General features: G+C 39.5%; 1 protein-coding gene across 13 annotated transcripts in view; it reads left to right on the top strand.

The window, feature by feature from the left end:
- Window positions 1–19212, top strand: part of LOC133455011 (formin-binding protein 1) — a 97024-nt gene that overhangs the window by 42956 nt on the left and 34856 nt on the right. For all 13 annotated transcript variants that reach the window (XM_061733795.1, XM_061733802.1, XM_061733800.1 and 10 more), the window contains exons 3-6: window positions 1230–1286; window positions 1457–1604; window positions 12431–12493; window positions 17826–17930. In XM_061733795.1, coding sequence (XP_061589779.1) covers window positions 1230–1286; window positions 1457–1604; window positions 12431–12493; window positions 17826–17930 — 373 coding nt within the window. The remainder of the gene's footprint in view (window positions 1–1229; window positions 1287–1456; window positions 1605–12430; window positions 12494–17825; window positions 17931–19212) is intronic.

Genomic DNA, 19212 nt, shown 5'->3' with positions numbered 1-19212 from the left:
CAACCATTATATACCATTTTGTTGCCTGGTTGTTCATTTTTAACGTGGTATCGCTGTTCTTTATTCAGACAAAGAATCTTGAGTTTAGAGCAGGGGTATTCAACTAGATTCGGCCGGGGGCCACATCTGCAAAAGGACTGTATGGAGAGGGCCGCACAATTTGAAAATGTGGGGGTTTTCAAAATGTATTTTGCACTCAAAGACGATGACTTATGTAAATATAATACATTTGTATTATACATTTGAATATATCTAGTTTACATATGAATTATGTATTAATTGTCTCCAGATTTAGCAATTGTGAATGTTAAATATGATATTCAGATAAAGAAATATTATTTTGAATGCAAGTTCATTTTGAAACCATGCATTGTGCAAACTTAATGAAATTGATATTGACCTACTTTTAATAAAACATGCCATAATGACAAAGCACCACTTTCCACCAAGATTTCCTTATTTGAATATTATATTAAGCATTGAGCACAACCTTTTTAGTCCATAGTAGCCAGTTATAAAAATATTATTAAAAAAAAAAAAAAAAAAAAAAATTTCAACAAACACCCCCTTTTTTGAAATATGACCGGGGGCCACATAAAAGCTTCTAGCGGGCCGCATGTGGCCCGCGGGCCGCCAATTGAATAGCCCTGGTTTAGAGTGTGATATGGTGTTTTGCTCACAGCCGACTTTGTTACCCTATATGAATGATATTGTGAGATGATCTATCACACAGTACAGTACTTCTCATTGGGGATTTAAGAGAGGGACATTGGATTAGGCTGCAAACTGTCCTTGCAGCTGTACGGATCTACCACATCTGGCACACTGACATATTTCCATCATCGCAACTGTTTACTATACATCCCGTTTTGTCTCCCTTCATCCCACTCTTTTAATATCATGCCACTAATACACAACCAGAGTCAAAACAAGCGCAATGGCTGCTTTGGAAAAGCACGCTTGTCTGTGGCGACTCGCCCTGCGTGCATCCTCCTGGAGGCCTGATTTACGGCACGAAGAGAGAAAAGTGGGTGTAGTAGTCGGAGCAGAAAGCACTCCACTCAGTCCTGCAGGATTGAAGTGTGTACCAGAGGTCCTCTGGCAGGTCCATAAGAGTGGTGTCAGGGGAATATAAAGGGAATGATGCTCTGCCTGCCTGCAGACTTGGTCCTTTGTGAATATATACAGTAAGAATCAGCTGATGAGACTGTACTCTTTTGTCTTTACAGGAATCTGTCAAAGAAATATCAGCCCAAGAAGAACTCAAAAGAAGAGGAAGAGAGCAAGTAAGTTCATGGGTCACGTGTGACAAGTAAATAAAGGAACAGTTTAACATTAGAGAAACAGATGTGAAGAATAATACTGTTTTCATATATCAGTTTCTTTACCTGTGAAAGTGTAATATTTCTATGGCTACCAATGTTTTTTTCTAACTTCACCTCCTGCATGTCACCAGATACACCTTCTGTCGAGCCTTCCTAATGACGCTTAACGAGTTAAACGACTACGCGGGTCAACACGAGGTCATAGCAGAGAACTTGACATCTCAAATCATCACAGAGCTATCGCGCTACCTGCAGGAGCTGAAGTCTGAGAGAAAATCGGTGAGATAATCAGAGGATTTTATCTTTTTCTATTCAGAGCAATCGATTTCTACTTTTGCATCTCCAATATCTTCTATACTCTTTCCTTGCCGTCTTTTCATTTTACCCATGCTAACGATTTAAACTGGACATGCAGCAAAATAGTCCTTGAAGAAGTGAAGTCGTTCTTTCCTCTTACATACTCAGCTCTCCATGAACTGAGGTCATCACTGAGTAAATATAGATGTACCCAAACGCTTATTAAGTGCAGAACGTGACCGATAGTCACAACATCAGAGGCTCTCCTCACTGGAGAGTCGTTCCTTTTTCACCCCGTAAACTGATTTGGAAAAGCAGCGGACTTCATTATCTGCAAGTAACAGCAAAGTCGCATTACAACAACAGAGTTGGTGGAGGAGTGGCGGCGAGAGGGATTGAAATAGTACGTTCTGAAAAATCTGTCATGAGCTGTTTGGATTCAGAAGTCCAGTTGAGGGAACTGAAGTGGAAAACCAAGAGAGGTGCTCGAAGGCACAGCAACCAGATCTGTTTTTTTCTAGATTGGATATTCATAAGTGCGAGTGGTGACATCAGAGCTGCTGCATTCACTCTTGGTCCACAGGAAGCTCAGTCAGTTTTTAGAGAGGGGATTTCCAGCCCTCCCAGAGGGGAACCCTTCACCCTAGGATGCCTGGTTGTTTTATGTGGTTTGTATTTGTTTGGATGAGTTAAGCATTTATTTTGATGTTCACATTTACATAGGGTTGCCACCCGTCCCGTAAAATACGGAATTGTCCTTTATTTGAGAAAAAAATGTTGCGTCCCGTATTGAACTAATACGGGACGCGATTTGTCCCGTATTTTCATTAATTTTTACACCATATTCTAGTTGAATTATTGAAATAAGTTAACTTTTACACCATATTCTAGTTGAATTATTGAAATACATTAACTTTTACACCATATAAAAGTTGAATTATTGAAATAAGTTAACTTTTACACCATATTCTAGTTGAATTATTGAAATAAATTAACTTTTACACCATATTCTAGTTGAATTATTGAAATAAATTAACTTTTACACCATATTCTAGTTGAATTATTGAAATAAATTAACTTTTACACCTTATTCTAGTTGAATTATTGAAATAAATTAACTTTTACACCATATTCTTCACCTGTAGGCTATATTATACATCTGGGCTGATGTGGACATACGTAGCATAGGAGGCTATTTCAGTTGCTATATGGTTGTCTGTCTCTACAGTCATGAAAGTTCAATGCTATTAAAGCACTTTAAACTTTAAATCAAAGCATTTTGTTTTTCATATAAAATAAACACATTTTTATTCAGTTTAGAAGTTTTAGGGCTTTTTTTTTGGCTCCTGCACTGCTGAAATCAGGGCGTCCCTTATTTCTATTTCTGAAAGGTGGCAACCCTACATTTACAGGGTCCTTGGACAGACCCTTGCTGCTCACCACCTGCAGGATGCCACTTTGACACATCTCTTCCTTTTCATTACTCTACACTTTCCTGTTCTCTTTCCTTCATTACTTTTAAATCGTAGTTTCTTCCGTTCTACCCCCATCTGTCCTACTTTACTTTGCTCTACAGCCTCGGAACTTCATGGTTGCTCATAATGTGTCATGTGTCTTGACAAAAAAAAAAAAAAGAAAATGCTCAGCTGTGTTGATTCAATTAGCCAGTGCTGGGGGCTACCCTTCATAGCATAATTTACTGCATCTTCTCTGAACAGAGGACTGCTCTCATCCGCAAACATCGAGCTAATAGTTTCTACATTCAGAACAGTGTCCTCGTGGGGAAAGTGTAGGCCAAACATTCAAGTGACTGATGAATGGTATCATGTTGAAAAAGCTAAGAAGAATAGGAAGTCAAAGCTAATAAGAAAAAAGCTTTGAATAAGTGTTATCGTGAGCGTGTCTGCGACACGTCAGAGAAAGCATTAGCGATGGTCTGAGTTGTGGTTGTGCAGGAGTCATCGTTCCTGCTCTCAGGGTATGGTTGAAGCTGCATCAGGGTTAATATGGGATGAAGAGCCTAAGTCTCACTGGACCGTGTTTGTGCTGAGGAATGACCGTAAGGTGTTTAGTCAGCATTCACACTGTAGCTTAGTTGTCCTCTCTAATGAGAACTTTAAAGACCCTTAAAGACCCTGCACGACCTCCGACGCCAACATGACTCAGCATTTCTATCGTTTTATCCCCATACCGGGCCTTTTTGTGCCGTCTGATATCGAGTGCAATACTTCTTTTTGTTTTTAAAGTTTCTTTTTCCTGGTGCATCACTCACACTTCTCTGGGACGGCATGCCCTCTACAGATCTTCAACTAAGCAGCAAAATGGGACATTTTCAGTGACCATCAGGGGCTGGTCAACCAGGACAATTAATTCAGTCATTTTTTCCATTATTGCTGTGGCCTCCTAGCATTCTTTGGGGTATTTTTGACAATCAAACTCTGGAGTTGACCGCTGCGGTTCCTTCATCTTCCTGTCTGACTTGATAAAGTCCCTGTGCCCTTTCTTCTGATGGTTGCTTAAATGTTTCATCTGCCGAATCAAAGAGAGCAGCAATGATGAATTCAGAATCCGTTTGTTTAAAAAAAAAGTGCTATCAGTTTTAGGGGTGGGTATTGGGAAGGACCTCACGATACGATACGCATCACGATACTTGAGCCACGATACGATACACATTGCGATATCCCGATTATGCGATATCCCGATTATTATATTCTACATAGTTCACCGAAAAATTGAAAAATGCATTACACATCTTAAAATCCAAGTTGTATATATGTACATCAGATGATAGTGATGGATCTTAAAATCCGAGTTGCACGTTCATCAGATTATAGTGACAATTCATGGGACAAACTGAGTCAAAACAATGTTTTATTATAACTATACAAGCTAAAGTTACAACATATTTGTATATGTTTTTCATATTATTTACATTATATGAAATTAACATTAAATTTAGTATGAGGTTGCTTTAATTATGTGGCAAATGATAATAAACACAAGAAAGATGGGTACTAAAACCAAGGACAGGCACAGTGATCAGTCAGTATAGATATAAATCCATAAATAAATAAACCTCTGTCCATTATTTTTAATTTTTTAAGGACAGGCAATTGTGTTATATAAAAAATAAATTATAAAATGAAATAAAACGTGAAATAAAACCTGAGCTCAGTGCAGGGCCCTCCCAGGGTTGGTAGAGAGTGGCAATGCCCAGGACTGTCACTTAGGTAGGAGCACTGGGTGGTATAATGGGAAAAAAATCGGGGATAAAAAAAAAAAAAAAAAAAATCGATATTCAAATTTTTAATATCGATATTGAATCAGCTGGAAAAGTATCGCGATATATTGCCATATCGATATTTTTGCCCACCCCTTATCAGTTGGTGCGTGGATGAAGATACTCGGGTCCCCCCCCCCGCCAACAAAGAGGAAGCTGAGAGGAAGAATTGATGGTCTGATCTTACAGTAGTCACTGGTGTCACATCTCAGTCTAAAATGACTTCACTCTACAGTCACAGTCGTGGGTTAAACTCTAGCAGGCTGATTTTGGATTTTTCTTGGGACTGTCTTCACTTTGGCCTGAGTTTACGTCTCTAAAAATGTTACATACTGGCCAAATACTTGTAGAGGTGATTATATCTGCAGGAAAAATGCTCTGTTTGATATAATCACGCTTCTGTAAATCCAAAAACCTAAGACCACATCGTGAAGGGAATTTCACTGGTGTGTGTGTTGAACCATGAGGAATTGTTTTGTGGAAGTCGTATTAGTCCCAACAGACGAAACTGGTTTACGTGGTATTATTAAGTTAACCTAATTATTTAATTTGCTGTTTAATTTGACCCCTTTTTTTTTTTTTATGGACATGGACATATTAAAGCATGATGATCTCAAGGATTCCACTCTCTTCCTCTCAAGTGGCTGTAACTGAGAGTGACAGCTTGAGGTCAGCGACCCGTTGTGCTTCTGCCGGCGCCGTCGGAGGTTCCTGACAGCGATAACAGTCACATGCTGTTACTAACTAGAATGAGTGGAGGAGGCTGGCGTATGTCTGCTGCAGTCATGAGGACAGGATGAACCTCTGATTTCACAGAGAAGCTGACATACTAAAACATCTGCCTTAATGTGACGCTGCATCTCAGATGGCTGGTGGTCCATTTTATCGCAGTTTAAAGTGAATCAGCTCATCTTTTTCTATTTATTCTCAATATATAACTATTCTGTTCCTTTAAGATCCAGTCTGATATCATAGATATTTTGCCTTAATATCATTATTCTTGCTCTTATTGTTGGTATTAAGGTTGGATGGAAATTGCAGGACTTAAGAAGAAGGTACCGAGGCTGCAAAAATGATACAACATGCATTAAATTTAAATTTATTATAATAAAAACACTGATTTGCATTGAACAGGTAGCAGCAAAAAGCTGTAGGCCTTTCAAATTGAATAATTCAAATAAAAGTGTGCAAACTGTAAAAAGATGAATGTTTACATTATTTTTGAGTTTAGAATCGAAAACTGGCTCCACCTCAGATCATTTCATTAAGAATTAATTAATTCCGTTACTGATGCCGGTAGGTGCCAACAATGTCCACAGCAACTCAATGAGACATCACACATAAGCCACTGATTTGGGCTTTTGGATGTAGGTGCTGCTCTCCCCCACAGAGGTGTCGTAGCACTGACTTGTTGGAAGTGCTCAGTGAAGCCATTGTCTTGAGGCTAAAAACCTGCACAGACATATTTGTTTCTACGCTGAATTATCTGGAATTTGATTTGATTTGATCTTTATTCATCTTGAACAAAACAATAAAAAAAAAAACACACCATGCATCAACAACAATAATAAAGCACAACCAGTTTTGTTCAAGAAGGGACAGGAAGAAGCAAATGCTTATCTAGTCCGGCCCCTTCTTGCAATATAAGAATATCCGATAGATAAAAGAATAATAATAGCAATAACAATAATAATACTAATAACAACAATAATACGTATATACAGTATATACCCTTCTTCTTAACATATAAAAGTATATCAATATAAAAGTAATTAAAAGACAAGTGAGTCAATAATAAAAGTAGCTAAAACGAAAGGCATCAAGCACAGTAGCGAAGAAAAAAAAAAAAAAAACAATCACCATAATAAAAGTAGCTAAAAAGAAAGAAAAGCATCATGCACAGAAGAAAAAAAGACAATGAAAAAATAAAATAAAAAATCATGGTCATTATAACATCAAATGTTGGTAGTTCAGTATGAGAATCTGCTTATAGCAGCGTTTGAATAGCCTGATGTTCTTGCAGACCTTCACACTTTCATCAAGATTGTTCCAGAGTGTTATACCATACACTGAAATGCACATCTTTTTCAATGTTGTATGAGCCATTGTCTGTTTAAAAGTTTTGAAAAAGAATTGACCAGGGAATCTAAAAAGAATCGGATGTGTAAGCAAAACCTATACTAGCATTGGCTACCTCTAACCTCTGATGCAGCCTGATGTGCTCTGGCACAGAAATGTAAACGTCAGGTCTCGCTGACTGACTGACTTTTACTTTTTACTGCTTCTATTGTTTTCTGTTGTTTCCTGAAGCTGAATGGACAGATTGCTGTAATGTACGTTAAAGTTACCGATGCTCAACATTTATCAGCCTCAACTCTCGTAAGATGCGCTGAAAGGAAGTAAACAAAAGGAAACGGGACACTACGAGCTACAGCTTCAGAGTAGCGCTGCAGCATCGTCTAGTGTTCGGTGGTGTAAATACAGAATGACAAACGGCAACGAAGAAGAAACTACGATGAAGTATGGGACATACGAAGGCTACATGTGGAGGTCCTATAAAGCAGTGGTCCCCAACCCCCGGGCCGCGGCCCGGTACCGGGCCGTGGGTCATTTGGTACCGGGCCGCACAGAGAGAAAAAAAAAAAACATAATTTCTGTAGAATCCCCGACTGATGATGGATGACTCTAAAACTGATGGTTCACAATGTTTTTATTCCTTGGATGTAAATACACTGCAAACACACCGTAAGAGCTATAAAGGAATAAAATAAAATAAAATAGTAAGTCTTTCTACATTCATATAAGTTTAACTTAAATACAGACCGACGCAGCTGCTCGCTCGGTTGGCAATAAAGCTACCACAATACATGAGCGACCAAACTCAAGCTGGACATAAATATGGTATAAAATTTGCACAAATCCTCATCAGCAGGTGCTTTTTGTGTCAGTTGGCCACCACTTTAGCATTCCCGACACTAGTTTAGTCTTTCAGACACACTTTCTACTGCCGTTAAACTTTTACCGTTAAAGTCCGAAGCGCCGGATGTTTACGAGGTCTCGGTGAGATCCCTTCAAAATAAAAGCACTAAATATCGGTCTACTTAATATATAACAATAAAATAAAAGCCTGGCTTTAAATAACATTAATGAGAAAACAAACATAAAAACACATTTATAGAAACACTGATATTATAGGTAATTTACAATTTCCATTATTTCATTTTATTTCTTCAAAAATGATGTTTTTATTATTATTATTATTATTACTACTACTATAGCGAAAATACCACAGTTTTTAATGCCGGTCATTTTATTTCGTTTTTATCAGCTACACCTTTAGATTGGGCCGTGGAAATATTGTCAGACATTAAACCGGTCCGCGGTACAGAAAAAGTTGGGGACCACTGCTATAAAGAATCATAAATTAATTTAGATTAATAATGTTTAATGTGAAAAAGATGCATCGGGTATTGCAACAACTTAAACATTATAATGAGATTAAAATCAAATTGATAGGTTACTGTTATGACAACAAAATATATGCAATTACTCGCTCTTTCCCCCCTTCTTTTTCTCTTTTGTGTCCCTACTCCTAAACCAGAGCAGTGAATTTCGTCAATGAAATCATTACTGAATCTGATTTGGTGGTCACAGTTCCATCATGAGATGTAATCCTGCCGGAGCAGTTTGAGTAGGAGTGTAGTTGTAGTTTATTTATCCTTGTGATGGATGTTTTGTACCGTGAGATGGTATACTGGATATGTTTTCGAAATATTGTCATGGAGACAAATTTGAAGTCAAAAGAAAGCACCAAGGTTGCAGTGATGTCGGCCAGTCTGTGGTTGATGACATGTCTCTTGTCATTACTTAGTGAGACACAAATTCAAGGTATTAAGATGGTTTATGGTGCCAGACAGTTATTCATGGATGAAAAACACCATATTTTTTCTTACGCTGGATCATCAGGACTTCACCAACTCTGAACACCCGTTTCTGTTAGAGTTGAAATACTTCCTCTGAGAAACTGGAGCACTTCCCCGTTTCATTCAGCTTCCCTAAAAATCTTTGGGAAATGAGAAGTACGACTGTTTGAGGCAAACCAGTTCTCAGAAACTTCTCCTACCTAGTTTTTTTTTTTCAGGTGAGACAAACCTTTGTGTCTGTTGCATCAGTGTTAATTTCCCATCTCTCACTGGTGCCCGTGTCAGCGCACGAACAGAAGTCACTTCTGACTTCCTGGTGCTGCCCGAGCGTTGAAGCCCTGCAGAGTCCCAAAGGAGAAGGCCTCCTTTCTTCACAGTGGCCCGAGTCCGTCATTGAACAGCAGCATCAATATTCAGCTCAGCTTCCATGGTCCAGGGCCGAACTCATTGACAGTCTAGTCTGCTCGACTCTTTTTGAGTCCTTTGGCCGAACAAGTGGTGCACATGCAGTGAAGAAAGTATTTGTTTGCATTCAAAGAAATAACAAGCTACTTTCAAAAGGAACAAATTTGGGGCATTGTTCTTCTCCGTTTTTTAATACCGGTGGACTCCGTCTCTTTGGTTACGTTACACCTTGGTGGGCCAAGTTAGGCAGGAAGGAAACACCATATGTGCTGTGGTAGTTTAGACCAGCAGCTGTCACCGAGCTTTGTCCAGCATGTCACACTTACTTGGCCTTGCCAAGATCTGCCACATCCTCACTGTCTTCCCCCAATATTACTAAACCTGCCTTCTCCTCCTTAACTTATTTTAAGATTTACTTGTGACATCACTGGCTGTCCACTTTAAATGCAAGCCTTCGTCTGGTTCACGTTGTGTGCCCTCTTACCTTTCCCATGTTTCATTTATGAGAAGGGAACTTAGGGGTGTGCAAACAAGGGTACCTCACGATTCGATTCGATTTCGATTATTGGAGCTTCGATTATTCGATTCTTCGATTATAACGATTGTCGATTCGATTCGATTATTGGTGCCACGATTCTTCGATTATTGTGATTTTTAATGCTTTTTTCCATACAAGATTGATTTTGTCTTCATCTGTGGCTACATTTGTAAATAAATAGCCAATCAATGAACTCAGTTCCTCTAACAACACTCATTAAAGGGATTGTGACATGAAAAACACATTTTTCTTGATTTTTTGTGTTTTGTTGGGTGTCTTGACATCAATTACACCCAAAAAACAACAAACTTTTAACATTCAGTGTATTGTGTGCTTTCTGGGATTTTCCGCATAACTATGCAAAAACGGCGCACCTGGTTTGCTGGCGGGCCGTTACGTAACGGCCCGCTAAATCACCGCCCCCTCCACCCAGCTCCCTGCCTCCTCTCCTCTCCAGCGCACCATAAAGGCTGATTTATGGTTCTGCGTTACACCGACGCAGAACCTACGGCGAAGGGTTACGCAGCGACGCGCACCGTACGCTGAACCCTACGGCGTATGCTCTGCGTCGATTTAACGCGGAACCATAAATCAGGCTTAACACGGAGCTGTTTACAGCCTCTTCTGTTCTCATCAGCGGAGGAAAACTGCTAAGAAGACCTGCGGGCACTGACTGGACTTAAGATAAGGGGACACTTTATTTACATGCCTTTATTTCTCCGACGCCGCTGTGAGCGTATGGCTGGAGGAGGACGAGTTTTGGAGGAGGAGAGGAGCAATGATTGACAGGAAAGGGGGGAAAGGAAGCATTTTTCACGGCGCAAAAAAACACTGTAATAAAAAGCCAGGAAAAGAGTACTAGAGTGAAGTTTTTCTTGTTACACTCTTTTAGACACATTTGAGGGATGTTGGCCAAGACTTTTAATAGTGTTAAAAGCATGTTAAAAATGATGTCACAATACCTTTAAGTAAATAACAAGTTTGTTTGAACATTTGACATGTATTTTTCAAAGACACAAAATAACTTATTTTATGACTATGTAAACATTTGCTCTTTGACTTACTTAACTTTGACCAGGGAAAGCTTCACTTGCATGAGAGCGCCCTCTATTAGCGGAAAACACTGAAAACGGTCAAGCCCTGGATTTAATGAGTTCATTAATTCAAGTAAACAAGATATGTACTTCCATCAAATTTGTTTAGTGTAAACTATCTGCCATATTTCAAGTGAACAGTAAGAAATGTGCATTCTTGAAAATGAAATGATTCAAGACAGCTTATTCAGTCTGGAATCTGGATAGGATAACTTAAATTTTTTTTTTTTTTTTTTTTTTAACTGGACCATAATCGATTACAAATCGCCACGTGACGCATCGCGATGCATCGACACATCGATGAATTGCACCCACCTCTATAACTTATAGGTCAGAAAGTCTGAATCCAATGCATTTTTAAGGGCACCAAGAGTTTCCTGGTTCATCTTTCCATGCATGTTGTCCATGCTCTGTGTCTTTGCAAGGTGTTTCTCCGGTTCGTTTATCTCTGAGATGGACTGGTGACCTCTCTAGAGAGCCTTTTTCAGCTGAAGAAAGCTTGAGTAAGCTCCACTAGATCTCCACGACCATAAACAGGAATGAGGATAGATGATGGATGGATCGACATTTTTAGCTGGTTCAGTTTGCAAATGGTGTAAGTTGCAATTACTAATGCAGCTCTAGATGGATTTATTTTGGACTGTTTTTGTGTTTCGTGAGGAAATGCGATGAACAGATCTGTAAAATCCGGTATGGGAGAGGAAGTAGTACTTAAAACAGCAGCCAACTGGCTTTGCATGTATTCAATGACATTCAGAGATAAACTCAGGGGGAACAACCAGCGTTATTCGTGTGAATTCTTGAGGGAACAAGAATTTCTCGACTGTGCTTCTCTTCTAGTGTAATATACTATATGTCAGTCTAAACCACAAATACGCCCCTCACGGTGGCACCAGAAACAAATGTGGTACTTTTACGCGTCCTCTCCAGGATACACGGTTTTCTGTTTTCTTTTTTAGCCCGATTCTTTCGGTTCAGGCCTCTTGATTTGCACCGGCTCCATGAAATCATCATGCAGTGAAAGCATGCGCGACATCCCGACAGACAGGGGGGGGGATGCTTCATTAACAGCAGAAACCTCACTGTTGGCTCTAAACGCGACTTTAAAACTTTGTCAAAACAAACGCCTGCTCTGCTTCATCACGCTGTTGCTGGATTTACGATATACGGGGAACCTGTAATTCTTTTAAACTGTTCTTTTTCGTTTGTTTCTGCTCTAAATAAATCAAAATGGTGACAGATTCTCTGGAGTATTGATGCACCTGCAGCGAATGCTGGATGTCATCTTTTGGACTCGTAGCCATCTGCCCGAGCTTACACAAATCTATCACCACTAAGCCTGTGGGATACGCGGTGATAATTATTAAAGCGTGTATTAGAATTTGCCCTACTTTCTATGTTCGCCTCAATATTTTCCAGTCACGTAGCGAGTTGCGTTGAGAGCAGCTTGAAGACTCTAATTTATAATCTCTTACGTGTCAAGGTCAGGGACACCTGCTTTTTAAATCCCTGGAAATCATGAATGGTGTTATGATTTTTTTTCTCTCTCTCCTCATCTTTTCCAACAGTATTTCCATGATGGACGTAAGGCACAGCAGCACATTGAAAGTTCGTGGAAACAGCTGGAATCAGTAAGTGACCGAGTATACGTGAAGTCATCCTCCCGTACATCCCTGCATCTTTATTTTCTCTCTTGGTCATTAATTAGTCCTGGCTTTAGTAGCAAAATCATTTACAGAGTAGAGGCCTTACACCTTTTACTGTTTTAAGAAGGGGTGGATTTTATACACTACTAACTTAAAATGTCTGCCACTCATTCGGTGAGCGATTGATATTTTTTCGGGTATTTTAACATCACAGATCCAAATCAGCACCGAATTATCCAGTTTCCACGTCTGACCCTGTTCAGACCTGAGATTCAGGAAATCAAGCCACAAGGGGCCAACATTAATGCCAGACCTTGTGTCCACATTCCCTTCACAGTCTGAACACAAAATCATCCCCAGATGGACTCAGGGGCCTTCTACTGAACTAATGACAACACATTCATCACATTCATCACCAATGTGTTCCTCTAAAATGCGCGTGGTACGAGAGTGATTCGCTCGGGCAACGAAGCAGGGTCTCAACTAGGAATGGGTGATATTTTACCGTTCACGATAAACCGTCAAAAAAATTCCTCACAATAAGAATTTGTCATCTCGCGGTAAAAATGATAAATTCCTGTTGATGATGTTTTTGTGTAAAGCTGATTTATGGTTCTGCGTTAAATCCACGCACAACGTACGTGAAGGAAGGAAGGAAGGAAGGAAGGAAGGAAGGAAGGAAGGAAGGAAGGAAGGAAGGAAGGAAGGAAGGAAGGAAGGAAGGAAGGAAGGAAGGAAGGAAGGAAGGAAGGAGGAAGGAAGGAGAGAGCAGGAGGAAGGAAGGAAGGAAGGAAGGGAGGAAGGAAGGAAGGAAGGGAGGAAGGAAGGAAGGAAGGAAGGAAGGAAGGAAGGAAGGAAGGAAGGAAGGAAGGAAGGAACGGAGGAAGGAAGGAAAGGGGAGAAGGAAGGGAGAAAACAAGGAAAGAAGGAAGGAAGGGAAAAAAGAAGGAAGGAAGGAAGGAAATGAGCCTGAAAGAAAGAAAGAAAGAAAGAAAGAAAGAAAGAAAGAAAGAAAGAAAGAAAGAAAGAAAGAAAGAAAGAAAGAAAGAAAGAAAGAAAGAAAGAAAGAAAGAAAGAAATGAGCCAGAAAGAAAGAAAGAAAAAAGGATAAATTCCCATTGATGATGTTTTTGTGTAACAAACATGGCGGATCTGAGAGCGAGATAGATTTATAGTTGAAAAGGTGGAGTTGAATTGGTATTTTTTTTTATCGTCATCGGTATAAATGCCAGAAATTATCGTGATACATTTTTTAGTCCATACCGCCCATCCCTAGTCTCAACCAGGTCGTGCTGATGGAGCACATAAACCATGGCGACATACTCTCAGTGAAGATCTGAAACAAGAGTTGAGTTAACTTGCTGGGGTTTGAGCTACTTCCCCTTCATGCTGATACCAGGCCTAAGCTGAGCCACCCAGCTTGACGTCATGCGGCCTTCGCTGTCCCCCGGAAGTAGGAAGCTGCAACGTCAGTTCAGAGGGAAGTTAGAGAAGGACAACGGATGTAAGAGAGGAACTGGGGGGAGTCGAGCGAGGAACACCCTGAAACCGAGAGCGGCGCAGACGTGTAAGGAAACGTTTGCACCGTGTCTCTGTGGTATTTTCACCCAAAACATGACCTCATGGTGAATAAAGATCAACATAAAAGAGGTCTTTTTAAAATTGCTTCGGGTTGAGTTAGGTGTCACACAGATGTGATGAAGCACAATAATCAAAAAGAATTGGAGTGGTTTAAAGCTAAGCTAAGCTTTTAGCTCAGGTGGTCCTCCTGTAGGCGTGGAGGTTATGGATCCTTTACAACAGTTTTCTCTTTCATTTTTACTTGTGACTTTCTTGGTTCCCTCATGTAGCCCTGTGAACTCGTTTCATCATTGTTGATATATGATGTAGTGCCATAAAACCATCAACAGTTGTCACAAGAGACGATGAGGACAAGGTTACGTCAGGTGGTTTAGGTGACAGTAGGAATCAGAACAAGACTTCTTCAAGATAATCAAAAGTTTCTTCAAATTAAGTTTAAACTGATAACACAAGTTTAACACAAGGTTGTTGCTGCTTTTTTTGTGGTTTGCAATTTGGTTTCTAGAATGAAGCTTCAAGGATGAGGCCTAATCCCATTTGCCTCCCTCAATACTCAATACGCCCGTCCCTCTTACACGTCCACGTGAGGCAGTTTGATGATCACATTTGAAGTCGCAGATTAGAAATGACAAACACTTCTAAACCATATAGCGTAGGGGTGTCCCATCTTTCAGGGTACAAAGGGGCCTGCGGCCTTCGTAGATGTACAGTACAGACCAAAGGTTTGGACACACCTTTTCATTCAAACAAATGGGGAAGTGTGTCCAAACTTTTGGTCTGTACTGTATATGGGCTCAAAAATGAGACCTCCCAAAAAATGAATATATCTGCTGGTTCTCACTTATGTTGTTGGCTCAAGTCGGACCCGGATCAGACACTGATTTGGGGGACATGGTCACCCATCACCCGTGTATCTGAGCAGAACCACTGCGAGAGATTCAGTTCATTTACATCAGATAGACCCCACGTACAAATGTTGGCCAGGCAACTAAAATAAATTGTAGGAAGTAGGGCTGTTCGATTAATCGATTTTAAGTCGTAATCGCGATTATGTAATTAGAACGATGTTAAAACGTGAAACTCGTAAAATTGATTTTTCGTTTTTTTTTTTTTTTTACCTTGTCTGCACACATATTAATGATTGATACCTCTCAATACCTGCGACATGTCACCGGGCATCCCTCAAGCCAGATGTGGTAGACCGGCTCGTGTTCCTTGCAAAAAACTTGCAAATGTGAATAGCAAATGTAATGACTGACATTACACACCTCTATTTAGCATGCAAAGACCCAGTTTAGTTTAATTAGAAAATGTCTTGTTTTATTTAATTGGAAATATAACTTACTGTATGTTTGCAAGTGCTGATTTGCTGATTTTTCAGAGATAAAACTTTATATTTTATTATATTTTTTAAAACTTTTTTTCAACTTATTTTACAGAGTTTTGAACTTTATTCATTCATTTTTGGTTTAATAAGAGCAAAGTTTGCACTTAAAGCCCGATGGGGCAAATGTTCAATAAAAAAACAGCATATTTGAAATCATTTGTTTGCCTTTTGTCAATTCACAAAATAATCGTAATCGTAATCGAAAATGGAATTTTGAGAGAAAAAAATCGAGATTTTATTTTTGGGCAAAATCGAACAGCCCTAGTAGGAAGTCTCAAAATCGGGATGTGGCGGTCAAACTGAAACCTGTTGTCAAGGTCCATGTACGCTGTTGCCCATAAAGTTGGGATTAAACAATTTTTTACAACCGAAAACAAAATTATTCCAACTTTATGGACAACAGTTTCGGGCCTCTTAAGCAGCATTTCAAAGCTCTCATAGACCAGATAAAACAGAGTGACGGGCCATACCCGGCCACAACTTGTGGACTTTTTGAAATACCGTACTTTCAAAGAAACTACACTGAACATTTCGCTGCACGCTCTTAGTCGCACAAAGGTCTAACAGTAGGGTCTTTCGTGGCAAAAACAAAACAAAAATGTTAAAATTGAGCGTATTCTCATTGCTCCAGGCACCCTCAGTCATTACCACATGATAGGGAAACACATGCTGCCTCTAGAGTCGAGGTAGGACAGACGGGAGGTCTCATTCAATGCTTGTCTGGCTGCACAACCCCCCGAGGGACCTCCTGCTCTGTCGTCTGCATGAAACCATGCGCCATTTCTTCTGGACAGGAGCGACATGAAGTAAAATTAGATTACTACTAACTTTCTATGAATTTTTATTTATTTATTTATTTATTTCAGATCCCCATTAGTTGCTGCCTCAGCAGCAACTATTCTTCCTGGGGTCCAACAGTACAAATATACATTTCTAAAAAACTTTTACAGTACAATATAAAATGTTAGTTAAACAGAATAAAACAAAGTAGATAACAAGTACAAAGAACAACAACTAAAAAGAAAAACAAGACAAAAAACAAAAACTAATAAAAACTAAAGATAATAAGAAGCAGAAGCACAATGAAAAAAAGAAAATGAATTTTCCTAAATGAAAAAACGAAAATGAAAAAAACAAATAACAACCAAAAACAGATAGATTAAAGATAAATCCAAGTACAATTAAAGATAAATAAGTGCATACTAAATGAGGCAAATACAAAAACAAAAAAACGTCTAAAACCATTAGACACGATCTAAAACAACCAGTTTCTTTTGAACTTCCTTTCTTAGTTTCCTCTTGAAGCCAACAAGTTTCTGGAAGTCTATTCCAGTAAGTAACTGCCCTGTACATTACTGTTCTTTTTAGTGCATGGGTTTTAGGTTTGGGCCGGGTGAAATGACCTCTCGTGGCATGTCTAGTACGATAGCTGTGGCTATCATTAGCAAGAAGCAACTGAAAAAAAGAGATAATTTGGTGTATGACATGTGTAAATATTTTTTAAAAACAGTATCAGGCTACATGCTAGTCTGTCATTGACTTTCATCCATGAAAGTTTATTATGCATTTTTCATCATTTCATCATTCATCATGATGAATGATCATTGGAGGTAGGGCTGACAGAGATGATGGTTGCTATGGTAACCAAGGTACACATCATCGAGTGTCAGATATGTTAGAAAGACATAAAGTGCAGGTTAGGGCCAAGTATATGTCATTTGTTGCCCTAAATCGCAGGTTCAGAGGGATAAAAAAGGCGCGTTCATAAAGGCAGATGTAGCTTCAGAGGGAGAAACGTGGAAATATCTCTTCCATATCAGCTGTTGAGCAGATTATTTTTGTTTTTCTTGGTGAGGAGCTGCAGGAGAAACTTCGCCGAGCACCACTTCTTATCTCTGCCTGGCCCCTTTGACGAGGGAGAGGAATAACGTGAGAGAGATGCATAACTGCCTTGTCCTCCTCAAACGTCTCTGTGCGCTCAATGATGCCATTGTGTGTGAGGCAGAGAGGCGTAGTTGGGAGTGCACACTGGCCCGACAAACACTGATTGTTCCGTCAGTGGGGTCGAAAGAGGGTTGAATGAACGGTTGTTTTTCTGTCCACAAATGACCACTGTGAATATTTGTTTAATCTGTGGGCTGCAGACTTTAACAGACCCCACTGCTGTGTCAGTGACAGAAAGTGGCCTCTGCGGCACACAATGCTGGGCCCGAAATACGCATGACGTATACGTACAAGTCATGACGTCCATTTAAAAGGTCATGCAGTATATACTCTTTCCTGCTCACGGCAGGAAACGGCTAGCATACGTCTGGGATCATAATAAACTCGATCTCCTCTCGTTTGCAGTGTAAAAGAAGGTTCGAGAGGGACTGCAAAGAGGCAGACAGAGCACAGCAGTACTTTGAGAAGATGGATGCCGATATTAACGTGACTAAGGCCGATGTGGAAAAGGTACGTATCATCCCTCTCCCAAGACGCACACAAGTTCTTCCTGAACAGAATCTCCTGGCCTTTCCTCCCGCTCACCCCCCTTCCTCTGCTATCAGCCTTTATATAGATTGAGTGATGCCAGAGGCACCGTGTAGAACAGGGGTCGGCAACCCAAAATGTTGAAAGAGCCGTATTGGACCAAAAACACAAAAAACAAATATGTCTGGAGCCGCAAAAAATGAAAAGTTTTGTATCAGCCTTAGAATGAAGACAACACATGCTGCATGTAACTATATTAGTTAGAACTGGGGGAAGATCTTTTTTTCATTATGCATTTTGAGAAAAAAGTCGAAATGTCGAGAAAAAAGTTGAAATGTCGAGATAAAAGTCTAAATGTTGAGAAAAAAGTCGAAATGTCAAGAAAAAAGTCAAAATGTTGAGAAAAAAGTCTAAACGTCGAGGAAATAGTCAAAATTTCGTGAAAAAAGTTGAAATGTTGAAATAGAAGTCAAAATTTTGAGAAAAAAGTCTAAATGTCGAGATTAATGTTGAAGTACAATTTCGAGAAAAAAGTCAAAATGTGTGACAACACATGCTGCATGTAACTATATTAGTTAGAACTGGGGGAAGATCTTTTTTTCATTATGCACTTCGAGAAAAAAGTCGAAATGTCAAGAAAAAAGTTGAAATGTCGAGATAAAAGTTGAAATGTCAAGATAAAAGTGTCGAAATGTCAAGAAAAAAGTCGAAATGTTGAGAAAAAAGTCGAAATGACAAGAAAAAAGTCAAAATGTTGAGAAAAAAGTAGAAATGTCGAGGAAATAGTCAAAATTTTGTGAAAAAAGTTGAAATGTTGAAAAAAAAGTCAAAATTTCGAGAAAAAAGTCTAAATGTCGAGATTAATGTTGAAGTACAATTTCGAGAAAAAAGTCAAAATGTGTGAAAAAAGTCAAAATTTCGAGATTAAAAAGGAAGAAAAAAAGAGAAAAAAGGAAAAAAGAAGGGGAAAAAAATAAAAAAGAAAGAAGAGAAAAATTTGAAAAAAAGGAAGAAAAAAAGGAAAAAAAGGAAGAAAAAAAAGGAAAAAAAACTTCAAACATTTTTGAAAAAGCTCCAGGAGCCACTAGGGCGGCGCTAAAGAGCCGCATGCGGCTCTGGAGCCGCGGGTTGCCGACCCCTGGTGTAGAAGCTGGCATTGTCCTGTGAGCACGACGATCGGCTGTTAAACCGAGCTGATAGTAAAACTGAGTCCTCATTATCATGGTAGAGCAGCTTGGGCGGGCCAGACCTGAGCGACAGAGAC

The sequence above is a fragment of the Cololabis saira genome, chromosome 11 (assembly GCF_033807715.1).
Source record: "Cololabis saira isolate AMF1-May2022 chromosome 11, fColSai1.1, whole genome shotgun sequence".
Classification (NCBI taxonomy): domain Eukaryota; kingdom Metazoa; phylum Chordata; class Actinopteri; order Beloniformes; family Belonidae; genus Cololabis; species Cololabis saira.
The sequence above is the reverse complement of the archived record's forward strand: the minus strand, read 5'-3'. Positions and strand labels throughout refer to the sequence as shown.